The 20,256-nt window shown below is 43.3% G+C and overlaps 4 protein-coding genes across 10 annotated transcripts; 3 read left to right on the top strand and 1 right to left on the bottom strand.

Moving 5' to 3' along the window:
- The first annotated feature begins 3,366 nt into the window (after nt 1-3,366).
- Nucleotides 3,367-4,780, top strand: LOC103999377 (protein MKS1). The gene has a single exon (XM_009421134.3). The coding sequence runs from the start codon at nt 3,679-3,681 to the stop codon at nt 4,411-4,413; it is 735 nt and encodes a 244-aa protein (XP_009419409.2). The 5' UTR covers nt 3,367-3,678; the 3' UTR covers nt 4,414-4,780.
- A 172-nt stretch (nt 4,781-4,952) lies between these two features.
- Nucleotides 4,953-7,873, bottom strand: LOC135593986 (abscisic acid 8'-hydroxylase 3-like). Of its 3 annotated transcripts, XM_065084385.1 has the most exons (9): nt 6,962-7,096; nt 6,545-6,863; nt 6,314-6,466; nt 5,964-6,233; nt 5,810-5,896; nt 5,654-5,732; nt 5,466-5,572; nt 5,274-5,392; nt 4,953-5,201 (listed from the first exon to the last, which is right to left on the bottom strand). In XM_065084385.1, exons 1-9 carry the CDS (start codon nt 7,081-7,083, stop codon nt 5,111-5,113), a joined length of 1,347 nt encoding a protein of 448 aa, XP_064940457.1. In that variant the 5' UTR covers nt 7,084-7,096; the 3' UTR covers nt 4,953-5,110. The 3 variants fall into 3 exon arrangements, 2 of the variants coding, with proteins under 2 accessions (XP_064940457.1, XP_064940456.1); XM_065084384.1 differs by having other exon boundaries at nt 6,545-7,872; XR_010479933.1 differs by lacking the exons at nt 4,953-5,201; nt 5,274-5,392; nt 5,466-5,572 and having other exon boundaries at nt 5,678-5,732; nt 5,810-5,882; nt 6,545-7,873.
- A 1,319-nt stretch (nt 7,874-9,192) lies between these two features.
- LOC135593988 (vacuolar iron transporter homolog 1-like) lies at nt 9,193-10,079 on the top strand. The gene has a single exon (XM_065084386.1). It carries the CDS (start codon nt 9,328-9,330, stop codon nt 9,940-9,942), a length of 615 nt encoding a protein of 204 aa, XP_064940458.1. The 5' UTR covers nt 9,193-9,327; the 3' UTR covers nt 9,943-10,079.
- A 4,787-nt stretch (nt 10,080-14,866) lies between these two features.
- Nucleotides 14,867-20,171, top strand: LOC103999375 (tubby-like F-box protein 8). Of its 5 annotated transcripts, XM_009421130.3 has the most exons (7): nt 15,103-15,430; nt 15,838-16,040; nt 16,664-16,733; nt 16,826-17,239; nt 17,381-17,468; nt 19,074-19,206; nt 19,299-20,171. In XM_009421130.3, the coding sequence occupies exons 4-7, from the start codon at nt 16,883-16,885 to the stop codon at nt 20,035-20,037; spliced, it is 1,317 nt and encodes a 438-aa protein (XP_009419405.2). In that variant the 5' UTR covers nt 15,103-15,430; nt 15,838-16,040; nt 16,664-16,733; nt 16,826-16,882; the 3' UTR covers nt 20,038-20,171. The 5 variants fall into 5 exon arrangements, with proteins under 5 accessions (XP_009419404.2, XP_064940455.1, XP_009419405.2 ...); XM_009421129.3 differs by lacking the exons at nt 15,103-15,430; nt 15,838-16,040 and adding an exon at nt 14,867-15,052; XM_009421128.3 differs by lacking the exon at nt 15,838-16,040.
- The last annotated feature ends 85 nt before the right edge of the window (nt 20,172-20,256 follow it).

Raw genomic sequence — 20,256 nt, 5'->3', positions numbered from 1 at the left:
GGAAAAGTCAGATTCTACAGCGTGGACAGGGCCGTCGTCGGCATTGGCTCGGTCGCTCGCTCGCTCGCTTGGGTTCTCCTCGCCATGAGCGAGGCAGGAGGGACAACAACGTCGGGATCACCGTCCACATCTCCCTGAGAGTTAAAAGAGGAGTCTCGCCATGTTAATCTCGCGCCATTAAGATGTGGAATCGGTGGTCTTCTCTCAAAGTCCGTCCCGTTCGGCCGCTTAGCTCCTCCTCGTCCTCTGACCGAGTTTACGTACGTCGATTAAGATTTCTCGCGGCGGAAGAGTCGCCACGTTGTCCACGAATCGTCCTTAAAAGATGGTCGAAATCCTCCCATGAACTGAGGCAACGAAGAGAGAAGAGACCGCTACGATCTATCTGACACGAACAGCATAGTTCGGCGATGGAGGAGAGCGAACGAAGAAGGCTAAGTAGGATCCATGTGATGTGTTAAGATATAACATCAACGAACAACATGGCCTTCTCATCGAGACATATTGACGGATACGAGCCCGAAATGTTTGGGTTCTGTTCTCAGTAAGTGTTATGGTCGACGGGTTATTGGCATCCCTCTCTCTGTCTCTGTCTCTCTCTTGTTTAAGCTTTCTTTCTTAGAAACGTCACCGGAGACGTGAGGTGACTTTGGTGGGCCGGATTGTGATGTGTCCAATCAGAGAGCGAGCAGGTGAGACATGCAAGACGACGGTGGCTGAAATTTCAATTACGATGTGAAGGCCACCGGGAGTGTCACCATCGGCGTATCAATCCGTGTACTTTTGGGTGTCATTTGCTACATATGGGTATAGCTTTTATTAGTTTTCTATATTTCTCATAAAACATAATGACTCTTTCTTTTAATCTCTCTCTCTCTCTCTCTCTCTCTCTCTCTCTCTATCTCTCTCTCTCTCTCTCTTGGCTTCATAATTGATTATTTATTTTATTTATCAAGTCCACTTAATTCATGTTCGACTTCCTTTTAGTTTGCTTCATATGTTGATCATTCGTACAAATTTCCAAGGATGGTGTTGATCGAGTCATTTTTAGAACCATCAACATCACAAATTAGAAGAGGATCATAAGATAAGTTAGAGAATGGGTCTAAGAAAGTGCCTTGTTTGATTGGATCGATGAATATATTAATTAGTGGTAAGCGATGCCGAAAGTTCTCGAGCACTAAGGCATTCTCGAGATTCACTTTCATACTCGAGCCAAAAGTTTCTCCATGAAGTAAGCCAACGTTTTGTGAGCTTTGAGAGAATAAATATTTCATTTAGAGAGAGAGAGAGAAAGATATAAATAATATTTTATAAGATCAATAGAATAACGATGTGCCATTTGAAATAGGTGTTATCCTATGTGATGATATGAATTATATCATTTTAATCAAACAAAGTTGTAGCGGTAAGCATAAAATTATAATTATGCTTCCGTTATACAAAACAACTTTAACGGCAAAATTAAAATCAAATAACAATATATTAAGATAAGAGTTACGTATTTTTCGATATCATTCAAAAGACTTTTATCTAATCTATATATGCACCGTTGTTTGATCCAAAAGAAATAGTAATACTTATATGTAAGGAGAATTAGACTCGTCTTCTTCTCTTTTTTTATCATCTATACAATCATTATAGATGATAAAATAGGGACTAAGTAAAGATGAGTTAAAGAATGCTGTTGATCAGGTTATTTTTAGAACCATCAACATCACAAACTTAGAAGAGCACCATAAGATGAGTTAGAGAATGGGTCTAAGATCGTGTCTTGTTTAATTTGGTTGATGAATATGTTAATTAGTGCTCGGAGATGCCGATAAAGTATAAAGAGCATTGAGATATTTTCGATGATTTTCTTTGATACTCAAGCTAGAAGTTTCACCATAAAGTAGACTAATGTTTTTATGAGCTATAAGAGCATAAATATTTTCTTTAAAGAGAGAGAAAAAATCTAAACAAAATTTTAATAGGTGTTATCCTATGTTTTGATATGAAATATCTTATTTTAATCAAATAAAATTGTAACGATAAGCATAAAAACTATAATAATATTTTTGTTACATAGAAAAACTTTAATGATAGAATCAAAATTAAATAACAATAAATCAAGATTAAGATTGCATAACTTTTGATATCATTAAAAAAAACTTTTACCTGATCTGTATATACATCATTGTTGGATCCGAAGGAAACAATAATACTAATTTATAAGGATAATTAAACCCATATTTTCCTTTTTTTCTATCATTCAGAATTAATATAAATGAAGGAATAGAAAATAAAGAGAGATGTGAGAGTTATGTAATCCCATCAATTTTATCTTTTATGGAATTATATCATAATTATTTTATTTTATTGATTGATAATTATAATTAAAATAATTAATTAATTATATATATTATCTAATTAAATAAGATCATATGATCTAATAATCGATGGATAAAATTAATCTTTTTCAAAGTCTGCTGTCCTGCTTGTTAGATTTTAGGTTAAACCATGAGAAAATCCATCATATGTGTCATTTTAACATTTAGGAAGTGACAGAGAACTTTCTCACTCGTACCCTATTTCTAGAATCAAATTATTTTAACTGATCCAGAGATTTGACTTTGCCAACCGAGTGGGTGAAAAAGGTCGTGCTACGTGTTGAGATTTGACTTTGCATGCAATCTCTTCCCACACTTCTTTGGATCCATTCTACTACAAAAGATAACAATCCATTTTTTATTATTATTATTCTTATTAGGTTCAAGTCGAGATTTCGATAAGATCAAACTTACCAGCATGAATAATCAAAATAGTAAGATCAAACTTGGAGTCTCCTTTCTATCACATGTTTCTTTTACTTTTCTCTCTCTCTCTCTCTCTCTCTCTCTCTCTGTGGCTTCTAGAAAGAGCACGCGTCATTCGGAAGACTTCAGAAGGCACCTGAGGACCTGCGTCTGTGTCCGGAGAACGTAACATTATCTTAAGAATTGCATGCGACAAGTGCACCGAGCCAAAGCCGCATGATTGCCTTTCCGTAGATGCCACAGATTTCGGGACCCAAATCTGTCCTCTCTGCCTACGGAACGGATCGACAGTGTGGTGTGGGTTGGAAATGGCATAAGCCAAGGCGTTGAAGAAGAAGAAGAAGTAGCATCCTCGATCGCATCAGCGCTCCCTCTGACCACGTCTCGGATTTCGTTGACTTGACTGACCGATTGACTGCATCCGGACTCCACGTCACCACCTTTCCGCCACCCCTCTCCCTCTTCTTCCTGGCGTCTTCCTAAACGCCACTAATTCCTACCGAATCCTCCCTTAATTAGTCGTCTGACTACCACCAGTGGTTGCTTTGACTTGGAAACTTCCAAACTGGCTGGCTCTGGTTGGGGTGGCGACATCATCCATGCATGCCGTCTGCTGCTCCCGGAGAGTTTTTACTTGATCTAACTTCTCTCCTCCGTCTGTGGACGAGTTCAACGTCAGACACTGCTTCTTTTTCTTCTCCGATTTCGTTTCTTGTGTCATCATACCATTGTGCACTCCATTGACTTGTTGTGTCTTTATATTTCACGTGGGAGTCCTCGGATTCTACATCCATCCTCCTCCCTCTCTCTCTCTCTCTCTCTCTCTCTCTCTGATCTCTTCGCGTCCCTCCGACACATCACATCCGGTTCTGCTCTCACCATGTCTTCCTCTGATCTCCCCATGGGCGAGCAGTCATCCCGGAGAGAGCTGCACGGCCCGCGCCCGACTCCTCTCAAGGTTCGAAAGGACTCCTACAAGATAAGGAAACCTCCGATGGCCGCGCCACAACAGGCCGCACCGCCGCCTCAGCAGCGGCGGCCCATCATAATTTACACCGTCTCGCCCAAGGTCATCCACACCACTCCTACCGACTTCATGTCGGTGGTACAACGTCTCACGGGCGCCGCCGCCGCCGCCGCCTCGTCGTTCTCTGCGCATGGTCCTTGCGATGCTTCTGTTCTGTCTCCTCGCATCGACGCCGCCGGGAAATTGTTCTCTCCGGCTGCTCGATTAGCCACGTTCGAGAAGACAGCGCAGACTGCACACGGTTCGAGCGGCGAAAGGTTGACGAAGGGGGAGCAGAATCTAGCCGAGGTTCTGCTAGGGATCGACGGTGCTGGTGCGTCGACGTTGGACCGATCGGCTGGTCCGTTTCCAGGCATCTTGTCCCCGATTCCTTCTTCCCTGCCATGCATATCTCCCGACTTGTTCGCATCCTCCACCGCTCAGCAGCATCAGATTAACTTCTTCAACGAACTCAGCCCAGCGATCCAAAGCAACAGGAGCTTCATGGGGATCAACAGCTTCTTCCCCAGTCCCAACAACTTCCTATCCAGTGGAATCGTTCCTTCTCCTGCGTCTTACTGGGACCTCTTCAACCAGTACCAGTATTAATTCTCAGGGACCGCAGGGAGTCGAGGACACGCAACACGATCCCCGAGAAAGGAGAGAAAAGTGGTGTTTTGGCTCCGCCAGCAGTAATTGCAGTTGAGACGTGCAGCTATCGAGAAAGCGATCGCACGGATAAGTAGGGCACGCATGTTGACGATATCAATGCCCTGTCTCTGACTCCACGTAATCTTACATCACGATGAACCGAAGCTTCTCATTCATGTTTCGATACAGTCAATTGGATTTGTTCTACGGCAATGTACTTATAATAATTAATTAGATGAAGCTCGCGGTGAAACCATGAGAAGCACAAGATTGGCCTACTGTAGTTCTTTTAGATCAATCTCTCGACCATTCCTTTTGGTACCCATGGGTTGAGTTTATCTTGAGTTAGTTCAGTATACTTTTTCTACGTATTTATGGTTACTCGGGATAGACATCGAGATTACTGAGAAATAGATATCGAGAACAGTAACTTAGACTTTGTACCGCTTCATCAGATGGTTGTATCAATCAAGTGATTGCTATTCTATCCAGCACATAACGTACGTGTTAATGGGGCTAATTGGGTCAACGACTTGAACAGGTCGATATATCAATCTGTGTTTAGTGCATTTGACATTCGAGCTTGTTCTTTGTGACTTCTCTTCTTCGTTGCACTGAAGCAATCCGAAGGAAGAGTACAAACGCCATGACTCGCTCACAGTGGCTCCACGGTGATGGGGTACTTGTTCTTGGGCATGCGAACCAGAGTAGCATGCAAGCTGCTGTCTTCATCCAGAGGTTTCCACCTGCAATCAGAGGTTCCATGTGAGTTCCATTTACTCGGAAGGAAACAGCTCTCGGTTGCTTCGATCTTCTACTTGTATCGGCATATCAGATGGTGGATGAAGATGCAGATCTCCAGCTTCGCCAAATGCATTCCTGGACACATCCGCGGTCCGCTTCCAAACCCCAAGAAGCTGTATGGCTTCAGTGGTTTCTGCAGCAATCGTACAAGATGCATGAATGGTTCGGGTGTCAGCTGGAAACATTGCTCTGTTTCTCCGACTTACGTCGAATCTTGAAGGTTCAAATTTCTCGGGGTCGGGGAAGACATCTGCGTCATGGTGCATCGATACGACGTCCACATTCACTGACCAATCCCTCTTTATCGTATGACCTGAGGAATTCAAGAAACTTAGGGGTCAACTTGCTTCGGCAGAAATCGTACCTACGCAGGGTTTAATTTGCAGCTTCCAACCATCGACGGTGAAGTCCCGAGGTGCTTTCCTGGAAAACCAGGGTAGGATGGTGGCCTTTCTCAGTGTTTCATTTATCACCTGGGTTTCAAGAAGATGAAGGTGAGCGATTCAATGCAGTCGAGGTTCGTGAATGACTTGGATGATCTCACGCTCACCTTGTTGGTGTAAGGCATGCTATTGACTTCAGACCAGGTGAGATGTGAGCTGCCGTTTCTAGCATTTCGGATCCTACCGTGCTCTTCCTGCCAAGTATAGTCGTTCTGAGACTCCAGAATCAGTGTTGCAACATAACATTGAGTTCGCACTTACTCTGAGATTTTGCAGAGCATGGGGGTTCTCTCCCAGGAACTTGATGAGCCACGTAAGTGCAGCGGTGGTCGTATCATGGCCTGCGATAAGCAGAGTCAACACGTTGTCCTTCAGCTGCGTGTCGGTCAGCTTATTTGCATCATCACCGCCATCTTCGTCTTCTTTGCTGTGCTTTCTCACGAGGGTTTGCAGGAAATCGTGGTGCTCGTGTTCGCCGTTCCTCCTCCTGGAGATCATCGAGTCCAGCATCGCGTACATTCTGTTCCGAGCCTGCGCCATTCAAGCACCACGAGCATCATCATAGTTTGGTTTTCCTGTTGATTGAATCTTCCACGGATCATGTGCATTACCTGTATACCGCGGTGGAACGTCGTTCCGGGGATCTTGAGAGGCAAGGAGGAAAAGGTGGATGATATAAGCTTGAAATTTGCGCGAAACTCGTCCTGCTCACCTCCGGCTGGCTCCAAGCTCATCATTATGCTGGTGATCACTTTGAGAGTGAACTGCCATCGGGAGAGGACGAGGAATTTACACGGTGAATCAAAGGTCTCAGTGCTTGCGCATCGATCTTCTTGGCTTACCGTGGATGCCTCCTCCAGGACGAACACCGGTCGCCCGGGCCACCCCTCCAACGTCTTGATCGCCCAGTCATCGATGAATTGGAAGTGCCGCTTGAGCGAATCCACCGACAGGGGCTCAGCGATCAATCGGCGAAGCTGCTTGTGCTCCTCACCTGCCGTGGTGAGCAAGCTCGTGGGGCCGAGAACTTGCTTGCCTGCGTACGACAGGTTGAGGCTCACGCTTCCATCTTTTCCGGACAACAAGATTCTGCTCGCTTCCCTTCCGGTCACGAACACCGTAGGCCTTCCCAAGATGCTCGTCTTGAACACCCTTCCGTGACTGACGGCGAGGAACAGAGAGAAGCCATGGTCAAGATGCAATGTAGAGATCGAGACCGTAGATCGATTACAGAACCTGTTGCAGGAATTCATGCAAACCTGCGCTGCCTCTTCTTGATGAAGCTGTAGATACCACAAGGGCTCGAGAAGTCCGACAGAAACGAGAGTGTCTCTCCTATCAGAGGCCAACCCATGTTCCCTGGGATTTTTCTCATCTCCATTTGGGGCTTCCACGATCGCAGCCATACGAAACCTGTGATTACGAGTACGAAGAACGATGCAAGGATCTGTGTGCCACTCAGGTCCATAACTTGCAACTCCAGAAGTGAAGTGCTCCGAAGGAACCCAACATGTATATATCGGCCCCGTGCTTTCGATTTCATGCATGGAAGACTCCGTCTGAAGTGTTGCAGAGGATTTCTTCCTCGTTAATACCAATTGCCCCTGTCGTCGTTGTGATTCAAGCAGCTTAGTTATCCACCACGAGCATCTGTCCATAGCTGATACCGGTTGAAGAAGTTGATGCCTTCCGTTGTCAGCATCCTTCCTTCTCGATACATTAGATAGGAATTTCTTGTTTGCATCGCTGGCTCGGTACACAACAAATGATTCAAAGAATCTAAGATGCCAGATGATGAATCCATGAGGCCGCCCATCACTCCACTGTCCCACCTCTCAGCCTGAACAGAGGCTGATCAAAGAGCAAACTGACGATTCACGGTGAATCTGCTAGCAAATCAGATAGTGGACACAAAGCAAGAGGTAATTCAGTTGTATGTCTGCATCACACACACACACACACATCATGGAACATGGTGCAAGCTGATTCACGCTTGCTTTCCGGTTTGTTCATTTGTTTCCAGCACACATTGATCCAAAGGCTACACTCGAGCTTCTTGTTCATGAGCTTTGTTTGCTCTATGATCCTAAAGCAGAAAAGTCCCCTCCTAGGCAGGCTGATATGGTGAACAAGACTTTTTATCTTTGGAATCCACTAGCTTGGTTAGTGGCCAAGCCATAGCTGGATTCCCATCACAATCATTGGTGGATCAAGATCACCTGCTGCATGTAAGAATCCTTTTATCTGACCGAGGGTCAATCTTCTACGATTTTGTATTGTTGGCAAAAGCAAGAGTCATCGTGTTGCTTTGACTGATTCCTGATCGACTTTTAGGACCTGCACAAAGGGATAAGATGAACTAAATGTTGTTGGCGAATTAATTCTTTCGAAATGATGAACTACAGCAGTTCTTCTGGTGCTGCTTCCACACCATTCTGATCATCTTCTACCTATGCACAAAACATGCTCATGGCTTACCTACTGAAGAAAGATATCCTAAAGCTGTGAATCATGCTGTTGAGAGATAAGAAGCTGCACCTTATCTTATGACCAGAAAAGAAAAGACAAAGAAAAGGGACATGCACTTAAGCACTAGAGATGTTGAATTAGACAAACACTAGGTAGTCAATCTGAGGAGTCTCCACCCAGAAGAGATGGATCACAGGAAGACCACATACACGATTTGATTACAGCACCGACTGCTCGGGGAGCAGTGGGGGAAGGGACAAGAAGAGACAATTATTGAAGGCCTCCCCATTGCGAGTGGCTGGCAGTCGTGTGGAATGCATACTCCCTTCCCATTTAGTAATGCCATGGATGGTGTCCTGCAGCACCAGCCACCCTGGTGCTGGTCTATTCAGCAATCCATGAGCAAACCTGTACCAATAATATTTATGTTCATGTTGTCCTTGACATCGATTGGAGAACATGATGATATGACGCTTTAATCACCCTCCTTTGTGGGTCTGATACCTGTGAGACCAGTGGTAATATGGTTCTTAAAGCAAACCGAACAGAGGAAAGGAAATGCAGGGAGACAGAGGAAGGAAAGAAAGCATTAAAGCATATGTACACCAGTCTATCTGATTCCTTATGCTTACCCTAAAGAGTGAGCTTGGTCACCTCCTGAAACTTTCACGAACCGCATCATGTAATTAATGGAACTCCCAGAAATGGTCGGAAGAAACCACAAGTGCTCCTCATACTTTCTACTGTTCTAGCCAGTTCATTCATGGAATCCATTTCATTAAGACTGTAGAACGTGTATCATTTAACTCCTAAGGCTCACAGACAATTCTTGTTTGCAGGAGATTGGTGAGTCCTTGACTTCTGAGCCTCCTTGTCCTTCGCTCCAAGCTTCTCAAAGTACATGTCCATGGAAATCTTGTAAGCTGCTACCACTACAAAGTTGCCTATCTCTCTGCTTTTTATCTGCCACTGTTCTGCTACATGCATCGGGACCCATCTTGTTTGATAATGCCATAGAGGTGTACCGGCGTCGCCCACTAGTTAGTGCCACCACCTTCATCCGTCTTCACCATTATAAAGCCCTCGCCACGGCGTGTGTCTGCCACACTACTCTTCTACCACCCTTGCTTATTGTTTCTCCTTGCCGACGCACCCCATGGCCCTCGGTGACACCAAGCTTTCCCTCGAAGGCGTGGAAGGCCAAGCGCCCGACGTCGGGGAGCAAGACTACACCCAGCGGGCGCAGTGGCTGCGCGCGGCTGTCCTCGGGGCCAACGACGGGCTCGTCTCCACCGCATCGCTGATGATGGGAGTTGGGGCGGTGAAGGACGACCCTAAGGCCATGATCATCTCGGGCTTCGCCGGCCTCGTCGCCGGCGCATGCAGCATGGCCATCGGGGAGTTCGTCTCGGTGTACGCACAGCTGGATATCGAGGTGGCGCAGATGAAGCGGGAGCTACAGACGAAAGGCGACGGAGCTAGCGCCGATCGGCTGCCGAGCCCGGTGCAGGCGGCAGCCGCGTCGGCGCTGGCATTTTCGCTGGGGGCGGTGGTGCCGCTCCTGGCAGCCGGGTTCATAGGCAACTACAAGGTGAGGCTGGGGGTGGTGGCAGCGGCGGCCAGCGCAGCGCTGGTGGTGTTCGGATCCGTCGGGGCGGTGCTGGGCCGAGCTCCGGTGGGGAGGTCGTGCCTGCGGGCGGTGGTGGGGGGATGGGCGGCCATGGCCGTGACCTTCGGGCTCATGAGGCTCTTCAGCGTCAGTGCCCTTTGATCTCTCGTCCGCATGTCGTGGTGAGCTCAGAACTGTATGGGGATAGTCTAAGCTGCCTCTCCTCCTAAGCTTGTTGGTGGAGGAATAAATGTTGTGGAGAAATGGGAAGCCAAATAGTAGCGAGTGTGATTTATGCACATCATCTCTTCATCAACGTTGTGCATGTGGTTTCTACCTCAAAATCACGTCCGCTTTCTTACGACAAGGCATCCGATCGGAGTGAGACGCTCGTATGCATGTCCTTCTTCACTCCTCAGCTGCTGATTCCCATGGAAATAACGTATATGCATATATAAATACGGGCAATTCATTGTCAGCCATGATAATGCTAGTGGGAATCATAATAAGTGTAATGATAGAGTCGAAGGTGACAACATATTAAAGCTCCTCCTTTGCCCCTTTTCCTTTTCCGAGATAAGACAGCCACCTTGCAACCTTTTTCTTGACAGTGGTCGTGACGACAGAGTGTTTGAGATTCTCGGTTCATTTTTTTGATATCCTTCCGAATCAATGTTCGGAACGGACAAGTTATTGAGGTATTATCACAGTGATGGATCGTCAAAGGTGATCGACTCGGGATGAGTTGTGGTTCGACTCTACTTGTTTCTCGGGGACAAAGAAAAAGAGGCAGCAAATAGAGGTGAAGAGGCCCATGGAACATAAACCAACGCCTACCTTCCGAGCAATATATATGGAGAATCTGAGATAAGAACAAGAAAGTCAGTCATCTTTTCTTGGTTAATTATAGATTATTTTATGTAATTAGTTATTTTTAGTATCTCAATCTTTATACTTGATGAGGATAGTAATTATGATAAGACTCGGTTGACGTCAGTTGACCCAAATGACGCCTCACAACACCTGGTCAACACAGACTGGAGCGTCAACCGAGACGCATTAACGCCTGTTCAGGCTCAATTCTTCACGTCATGCCAACACCAGGGTCAGACGTTACCAGCCTGCCCTCTGTAAGGGGGCACATCAGGAAACAGTAAGCTTCCATATAAATACCCTCTCGTTCATCAGGGGAAAGGGGGGGAAAGAGAGAGACCAAAAGACTTCTTCATCTGAAATCCCCTTCACATCAACTGATTTGATCGTCGGAGGGGTCGGGTCGAGTTTCCCGACCCGACCTTTGTGTAGGTGCGAAGCCGACGGTCCCCGCGGGACGCACAGGCGAGGAGCTCTTGCCCGGAGGAAGCGGCCACCCCCGTCCCGATCGGACCACCTCAGCGCGACCACCTCGATGGGCTCGAGGAACGCCCCAGGGAGATCCCCGTCGTCTGGACCCAAACCGAGTCGCGTCGGCCCCAAGGCCACGGCTCAAAGTTGTTTCCCACAACAATACTTTAAAAAATTATATTAAAATCAATATACTTATGAAAGTAAAATATTTAATCTTGTTTCTTCTCACATAATTGACGAAAATATTATACGTGTTTAATGATAAATCGAAGTAAAATAGAGTCATTATGTGCTCAAAGATAAACTATATTTCCATCAATAAAGTCGAAGATATGAGGAGAAATAATGTTAAATATTTTATTTTCATAAGTATAGGGATCTCAATATAATTCTTAAAAGTATAAGAATATAAGTATCGGACAACACATGTACCCATGAATTAAAAGCTACTAGTGGATCCATACCATGCACTATCTCTCTTTCGTAAAAAAAAAAAAATATTTTTCTTTACAAATACTTGATTATTATTTACAATCTTATTTTATTTTTTTATTTCTAAATTATTCATATATATATTATTTCTTTTTATTTTTATTCTTTCTCTTTCTTTTTCGTCGTAATATAATGTTAAGAGGACAACTAGTGGGATTGGAAGACGAGGATAAAATAAAAGACTATAGAAAAGAAAAAAATAAATTTGGTAATATAAGATCATAAATAGTAAGATAATATTTTTATTATTTTTTAAAGAATCGTCAATAGCAATATCTTATGAATAGTGAAAAAAGGGTCAATAGTGAGATTCTAAGGGATGATTGTGATGTTGTGCTATGGGTTTTGGGCAGCCTATTATAAAAGGTGGATTCAGAGAGGATGTGAGATTTTGGCTTTTGTTTTCTTTAGATGTTTTTCACCCTTATTGATTCTGAATGTTTTCAGCAGAAATATCCATCCGTTTTTGTGTGACATAAGAAGCAATCTCATAGCATGTCTTGTGAAACATATACCCCATTTCATATCCTAATCCTGAGAACTCGAATCCCTGCGCTTTGATCTAATGTTTTCCCATCACAAAGGGAGATTAATCCAATGAAATATAACATGTATTGGTTTATGGTAGCTATCGAGACTGCTTGCTTGTGAGGAGTGTCGGATTCATGGGGCAAGCAAGCGTGGTTTCGATAGACATCACAGACTCCCTCCCTCCCTCTCTCCGTAGACTGTTGAGCATGGAAGATGATGGCATCAAATAAATGGGAGTAGTTTGGCTGTCACTGTTCAACACAGTCATACTGCAACCATGAGGAAGGATGACCTTTGCACCTCAACATTATTAATCACTCACCTTTGCCGAAGCTTATCCTGATTCATGCACTGGGTTGGGTCGATGGTGGCTACAACCTAAGCACAGAGACTTTGTCACTGTGCTCAGGTTGGATAAGCTTGATCAATAGAATAGATGATGTCTCAGAAGTCAGCAAATGCTCAGCTTCCTGTAGAATACTCGAGTATTCTTTGTACTTTGTTTGGAGCAGTTGGGTGACTCGTTGATGATCTCAAACGCTTCCGTTTCTTTTGTGGTGAGAGTTGGTCGTCATGAGACAACATCATTCACCTCAGCACTGCATGAGGATCATGCAATGGACAACATGCATTTTATGTATACTTTATATCAACTGAGACAAGGGAGAAGAAGAAGAAGAAGAAGAAGTGGAGATGGCAGAAGAGCCTCATGCTCTTCTGTGAGGGCTCAATCAAAGCTCCCCTTACCATGTTCTTGTTTACTACAAAGTTGAGGAGGCAATGGTATGGGTCCATATGTATAGTTGACCTCTCATTGTTGCACCACAGAAGCCTAAGATGGCATTGCAAAGTTGTGGTTGGGAGCAGGTAGCCTTAAATAACAGTACAAATACACATGGAGGTGTGTTTCTTGCTGCAATCATCACATCAGGGAGTAATTGCATTGTGAATGGCATCTGTGTGACAATGACTTTGGAGTAGCTGCTGATATCTTGTTCTCAACTTATGATTTTGAGGTAAAGCTTTTAACACACTATTATCATAACATAGCAAAACCCAATCATAGCACTGTGTCAATTTGTTCTTTTATGATTTTGAAGATATAAACACAGAAATAAAAAAACATCTAATCTCCTATCAAAACAAAAGCAGACTAAAATCTTATAAATCTAAACAGAAAGTCAACAAGACAGAACATGGAAGCATACAAGATCCATTAGCAACTTAAAAGAATAAAAAAAATCATGAAAAAGAATCAGAGGATTCATAGACTCTAAAGTAGGACTTGGAGGGTGTCAAAAAATTACTAAAAATTTGATTGCATAAGAATCAATTTGTAATTTTTTTTTGCTCGTTCAAATGTTATCAAAGTGACAATGTATGAGTACGTCATGCGATATGATACGCGTATGCCACTACTATGATAACATATAGAATGTAAGAGTCGCAACGATATAACTCGAGATGCATGTTATATCCCGTCGCATGCATGTTGAGAATGACAAACACATAATTATATACATACCGACACGATGGATACACAAAAAGATCAAAAAAATACAGATATATATGATTCCAGAGACTATAGAGTAAAAAATAAACATTTAGGTAATTTTAAAATTTTCTCATCTCAAATAATCATATTTTGAGTCATGAAACTATCGATCTCGAAACATAATTATTTTTATGACTCTGAAATATGATTGCTCCATGTTCTTATAAAATAATTCTAAAATAATAATCAGTTATCAAAATAACTTTTTTGCTTACATTGATGATCTCCCGTGAGCTATGGACCACACACCCACATCAAGTGGAATGAGGTGCTTTAGGGCAATTATTGACCCAAATCCCTTTTGTGGGCCTCCACACCAATGATGGTTTGGTACTACTAATCGAGGTGGAACCATGTTGGACCACTAAACACTCACCTTCCTCTCCCTCGTGCGATTGATATTGGCACATAAATAATAGTTAAATCTTTTTTATTCCACGGTTTAATCCCTCTTATCATTGGAACTATTCGTGGACATATAATTACAGTTTACTAATATCATATAATTATATCTATGTCCCGACATCTGATGAGTACCGTTCGTTCTACCTTTTAAAGTCATTGTTTTTCTTCTCTCTTTTTTTCTCTAATGCACGCAAGGTGGTGCTCGCTGAATTATTTGTAAAGCTTCCATTTTCGCGAGACATCAGGACTTATCCGTCGTTTGTTCTTCGAACTAATTAACTTTCTCTTTTACAAGTCCTTCAGGACTTGAGTGAGGTTGTAAATTGACTGACCTTTGTGGATGTATATCGCAAGGGCACATCAAGATTTAGACAATCCCAGCTAAGTTCGAGAAGTTGACATCTTGATAGTACGATATAATCTTAATAAGTATACGAAGAGTTATCCAAAATAAAACGTGAACTCTTGAAGTCGTTTAAAGTGCTTCGATTGCAAATCTAACGTACTGTCAAGCTTTCCTCGTGACAATCCATAAGGTTTGGTGGATGTTTTGGCTCTTCATCTACCTATTTATATGTGTCGATCATTGAATGGAAGCATCTATTGTGGTCCTATTTGTTCTTTTGGTGCCTCAACTAAAGGAAGTTAAGAGTAAAGTACTCTTTCATCCATAATTTAGATATAAAACATCTACTAACCACAACTACATGACGATAAATAGACCTCCATCGTTGGGTCGTGTTCTTCTTCCTAATCCAAGGATGCCTACTTCGTGATCGCCCAGCAGCCGTTCGATCTCCGATCAAGGATCCAGATTCCTTGATCGCGTTAAGGCCATCGCCAGGCGAGGCCACCAACGGAGCCGTTATCCGAACGGACAGCGGGCGGCGGGTGGCGGAGGAGGCGCGCGCAGTCCGTGGTTCCCGTCACGCGACGGTGCGGGTAGGCCCGCTCCTTAAAGGTCTCATACGAAACGGATGCTTATCGTCTTACCTTCCTCCGTCACCAGCCCTGCGATTGGCGGCTTTACACTATGGCCCATGTGGGTCCTACATATGTGTCGTCCCGTGAGGCCGACACTTAAGTGGCTCACGCGCATACTTTCCCACCCTTACCCCTTCGCAAGACACCGCCTTCGGTGTGTGTGCGCGTGAGAGAGAGAGAGAGAGAGAGAGAGAGAGGAAGCGGCGATAAGGAAGGGATCCGGGGGGGTTCTTGGAGGGACGATTCCTTTCTTGGGACCGACTCGAAGGTTCGGGTTTGCTGCGTGGAGTTGTGCGTTTCTTGGGGGCTCTTGCATCTCGATTCAAGACACTCGAGGTAGATTGTGGGTTCCGCTCATTTCTTTTTCGTCCAGCGATTATAGATTGAGAGCTGTGTGCATTATCGACGTTTTTCTTGGGAGAATTTCGCGCATACTTGGAAAGAACCGCTTGGTATTTCGGGGGTTTTGACTGAAATTTGGTGTTTTCTTGGATCATCTCGCGATTGGGTTGGGGGTTTTGCGGAGAAGCCTCGAGGTCTGGTGTTTTGAACGCTAAAGGTCCGATCTCGGAGTTGTTTTGTCTTCATCGCGTCTTTCTGATATTTCCCCGTTGATCTCTCACTTAGCTCGAGGTGATCATGAGAAGTTGTGAAATTGTTTGATTTGGTGCTTCCGTTCCCTTGATCTGGAAAATACATCGCCCATTTGTGAGGTTATTTTGTTGCCTGTGACTTCTTCCTAGGGTTCGCTGCATGTCGACACTGGTTGCGGAGCTGGAACTGGATGAGTTCGCTGCGCCAACGTCTGATTGCTAAAATGAGATGAGGGCGAGACTAGTTCTTTGTGTCCATGATTCATGCCGGGCGATTCTGCCCACCTAAGCCCCTGTTTTTAGGGGAAGGAGAGAGAGATTACCATAAACGTGGTCACTTGGTGTCTCATGTGGTCGGTTCTCATGGCAAACTAAAAGAAAAAAAAATATTTTATGCAATCTTTTAACCTCTTTTGTTTTCTTAATTACGAAGCTAATCATTGACTTTTCATCTTAGATCAAGAATTTACTAGTGATTTTATATCAGATCGTTTGCATTCAAGCCAAATGTGTTTCATGTTTTGAATTCCTTCTCTTTTCATTCTTATTATAACTCTTGGAAACTGAATTGATACGACTTTATTCAAAAGAGAGACATTAAGTTTTGAAGCCTTATACAGGAGCTTTGCTGTGATAACTAATTCACATAAGTAGCTCCAATTTAGATGGATGTTCACCGACTTTGTTATTGGAAAACATAAATCTATCGAGGGCGGGTGATGGACCTATGCAATGTTCTTAATCTTTCTTTACCATGCATTACATTGGCTCTCTGTGATCATGGCATAGGTTGTCTCATCTTTGTAACCATTTGTTTTTGTGCAATTAAATCATGATATTTTGTGATAACGTCCCTTTGTTTCCAAGGTAACGCGGCTGATGACTAGTTGGAAGCTTAGATCATTGAACTATATAAGTTAATGAATTATGCTGATTTCTTGGACAATCCACTCAATCACTGGTTCTGTTTTGGCAGCCATATAATCCTTTGAGACTGAGCACGTGAAACCTTTCGTGGCTCGTGGATACATTAAATCCTTGGCAAGGTAATGAGATTAAAGTTTTGCCTGTTCAAACATCTGCTTTTATATATGCTTTCCAAGACCACCTCATTGATCCCTTGTCACTGTACTGCTAGCCCCTTGTATGTGCAACAGCTCTGTTCTGCATACATATCTACTTAAAGTCAGCCCAGATGTCGTTTCGTAGGATAGTTCGTGATGTAAGGGATAGCTTTGGTAGTTTGTCAAGGCGAAGTTTTGAAGTGAGACTTTCAGGAGTTCTGGGTCATCATAAAGGAAAATCTTATAGTTCTGAGAATGAGCCACATGATTTCTCTCAAATTACCCAACAGAGCCACTGGGCTACCCTTCCTCCTGAGCTACTTCGTGATGTGATTAGAAGGTTGGAGGAAAATGAAGCGACGTGGCCATCACGGAAGCATGTTGTAGATTGTGCTGGTGTGTGCAGGGCATGGAGGGAGATGTGTAAAGAGATTGTTAGAAGTCCAGAGTTTTGTGGGAAGCTTACTTTTCCGATATCACTAAAACAGGTAATATTTTTATCCTGACCAAGTTACTAGTGACACAATAGATGTGAGACAACGTCACACATCTTTAAGTCTGGGAGTTGCTTTTGTTACACTTATTAAAATTTCAATACTTCATTGATTTCTGGCTTTTTGTTTGTGCAGCCTGGACCTCGAGATGGGATGATCCAGTGTTTCATTAAAAGGGACAAGTCAAAATTAACTTATCATCTTTATCTGTGTCTTAGTCCTGGTAAGCTTGCTCTTCATTGATAAATTCTCCAAACAAGTAGTACATATAAGTTTCGTTTACGTGTTCCCCATTACATGGGGCATTCCCATGTGACGTGCAAAAGAGGCATGTGTAGAGATATGAACAATTTATTCTTTTATAAAGGACATTTCCACCATATCACATTAAGGTTTGCCTGTTTTCTTTGTGGTCAATAAAATAAAGACAAAGAAATTCTTCGGTGATTTAGTCTTAAGTCGTGCCCCTCTTCCAATCAAGTTTACAACTGACCATGTTGGTAGCCTGCTTAATTAAAAGGTTGACTTTGGGTTTCTTATTTCCGTTTATCTAAACCCATTTGGGCAACAAGTAAAAATAGGTGTCATGCACCATTTTATGGAGTTAGGATTCCTTCCACGCAAGATATATCTTGTTCTTTTAGCTGTCTCCACGGTGATAACCACTTTATGAAATGGTTTTTAACAAATATCCTAGGTGCAGATTCTCTTCTTACTATCCTAAATAAATAAATAAAATTCCTTATATGTTGTTACTCTTAATTGTGCTTACTCTTCGGTTTGGTTTATGATTCTATGGTTCCGACATTGCTGTTTCTATTCTGGTGCTTCATAATAATATCTTATTCTTCATGTCATCGATCTCAACTAATTTTTTTTTATGTCATTTATGGTCTGTGCTGTGTGTATCTACACCATAGGGATTATGTGCATATCTTTCTTTTCTTAAGTTTGTTCCACTCCATATTGCATTACTTTATCTTAGAAAGGTCAATGCATTTTATATTTCATCTAGTTTCATTTTATTATTTTCTGATTTTATTCATTGTTATGTGTTTTTATTATTTTTTATCCAGAGATTTCATGTTTTTTGCTTGTACAATTTACTTATAGTATGATAGGGCGGGCTTATTTCTTTCCTTGGGTTCCAACCCTCGGGCACCAAATGGAACTACCGGCTTGGATCCTGCTCATTGTTCTGGATGCCAAGAAGAGCCACGTGACCGACACGTGTGTGGGCAACACACTTCCAAAGTAGATTCTACAAACATAGGGCTTTGTGTTGGGACATAAGTTTGTGTATTTTATCTGCTAAACATTCTACGCTAAATACCAGAAGCATCTTCGATCCTGTATGCCGATTTTTTTCCTTTTAAGTAGATATTGTTATTTCTTGGTCACAATAACGATGATAAATATCTGCTCAGGTAACTACAATATTGTTTATCCCTTATATTTGTTGCAATTATTGTCATCCTTTCACCTTTTCCTAACATAGCCAGCCACTCTTTCTTCTATAAATTCTTGTGCTTCATCAGTTTTTCTGTAAAAGTGTGATCTCCTTGTACAAACTCTTCATGTATTTTGTCGTATATGCAGAGCTAACGTTCAAGTTGGGAATTTAGGCTGGTTTTTTCCTTATGCTGATCAATCTCCCTAGGGATTTCGTCACTGTAGATTATCCTTCCATTAGCCAATTTTTAATTTCGCCTGTGTTCCGTTTTTTTTTTTCCAATGGTGCAAGAAATTATTTTTCTTTGCATATATTGTCTTTGTTTTGATTTTGAAATTTAATGATTTTTTTTTTGTTGTTGAATTTCTTATGTAGCTGTGCTTGTTGAGAATGGGAAGTTCCTCCTATCAGCTAAAAGGAACCCAAGGACAACCTGTACAGAATATGTCATTTCAACGGATGCTGGTAACATATCAAGGTCAAGCAGCACCTACGTCGGAAAGTTGAGGTACTGGATTTTAATTGTAAAATCTTTCTCTATAAATTGAACTAGAGGCAAGAATCCTAAATTTGGTTGCTTCCTTCTGGCATTCATCATAGGTCAAATTTTATTGGCACCAAGTTCAGGATCTATGACACCCAGCCTCCATACAATGGGGCTGCTCTGTGTCCTCCGGGACGAACAAGCCGCAGGTTTTACTCCAAGAAAGTCTCTCCCAAGGTCCCGTCAGGCAGCTACCCCATAGCTCAGGTAACTTACGAACTGAATGTCCTAGGCACACGAGGACCACGCCGAATGCACTGCATCATGCACTCTGTTCCCGCATCAGCCCTAGATCCTGGCGGCGTCGTCCCTGGCCAACCTGACAACCTAGTTGCACGCTCCTTGGAGGATTCCTTCCGCAGCATGTCATCCCTTTCCTCCGTCATGGACCGTTCTTTAGATTTCAGCAGTTCTCGCTTCTCTGCCACTTCCGCCGGCGGAGCTCAAGAGGGGTTTGAGGCTACTACCGATACCAAGGAGAGACCGTTGGTGCTGCGGAACAAACCCCCCAGGTGGCATGAGCAGCTGCAGTGCTGGTGTCTTAACTTCCGGGGCCGGGTGACCATCGCCTCCGTGAAGAACTTCCAGCTCATAGCTGCAACACAGCCCGCTGCGGTTGGCCCCCCGACGACGACGACGGCTCAGCCGTCTGGATCAGGTCATGATAAGATTATACTGCAGTTTGGCAAGGTGGCAAAGGATACGTTCACCATGGACTACCGGTACCCACTTTCAGCCTTCCAGGCTTTTGCCATCTGCCTAAGTAGCTTTGACACCAAGTTGGCTTGTGAATAGAACGATAATCGATGGTATAAAATGAGAGGCAACAACACGCTACTCTGCATGTCACCTTGTGTTGTAATTCTTGTTGGTTATTGTACGATTACGAGTTCTCGATTCCTACAAGCTGCTTCGGGTGTTTAAGGCTACTATGCATGCTGTGCTACTTGTGTCCGTCACTTGGAAATATCTTCCTTTCGTAGGTTGTAAGAGAAGGTTAAAATACATGTTCAT

This window comes from Musa acuminata, chromosome BXJ1-9, assembly GCF_036884655.1.
Source record: "Musa acuminata AAA Group cultivar baxijiao chromosome BXJ1-9, Cavendish_Baxijiao_AAA, whole genome shotgun sequence".
In the NCBI taxonomy this organism is placed as follows: Eukaryota; Viridiplantae; Streptophyta; class Magnoliopsida; order Zingiberales; family Musaceae; genus Musa; species Musa acuminata.
This window is presented reverse-complemented; position numbering and strand designations above follow the sequence as displayed.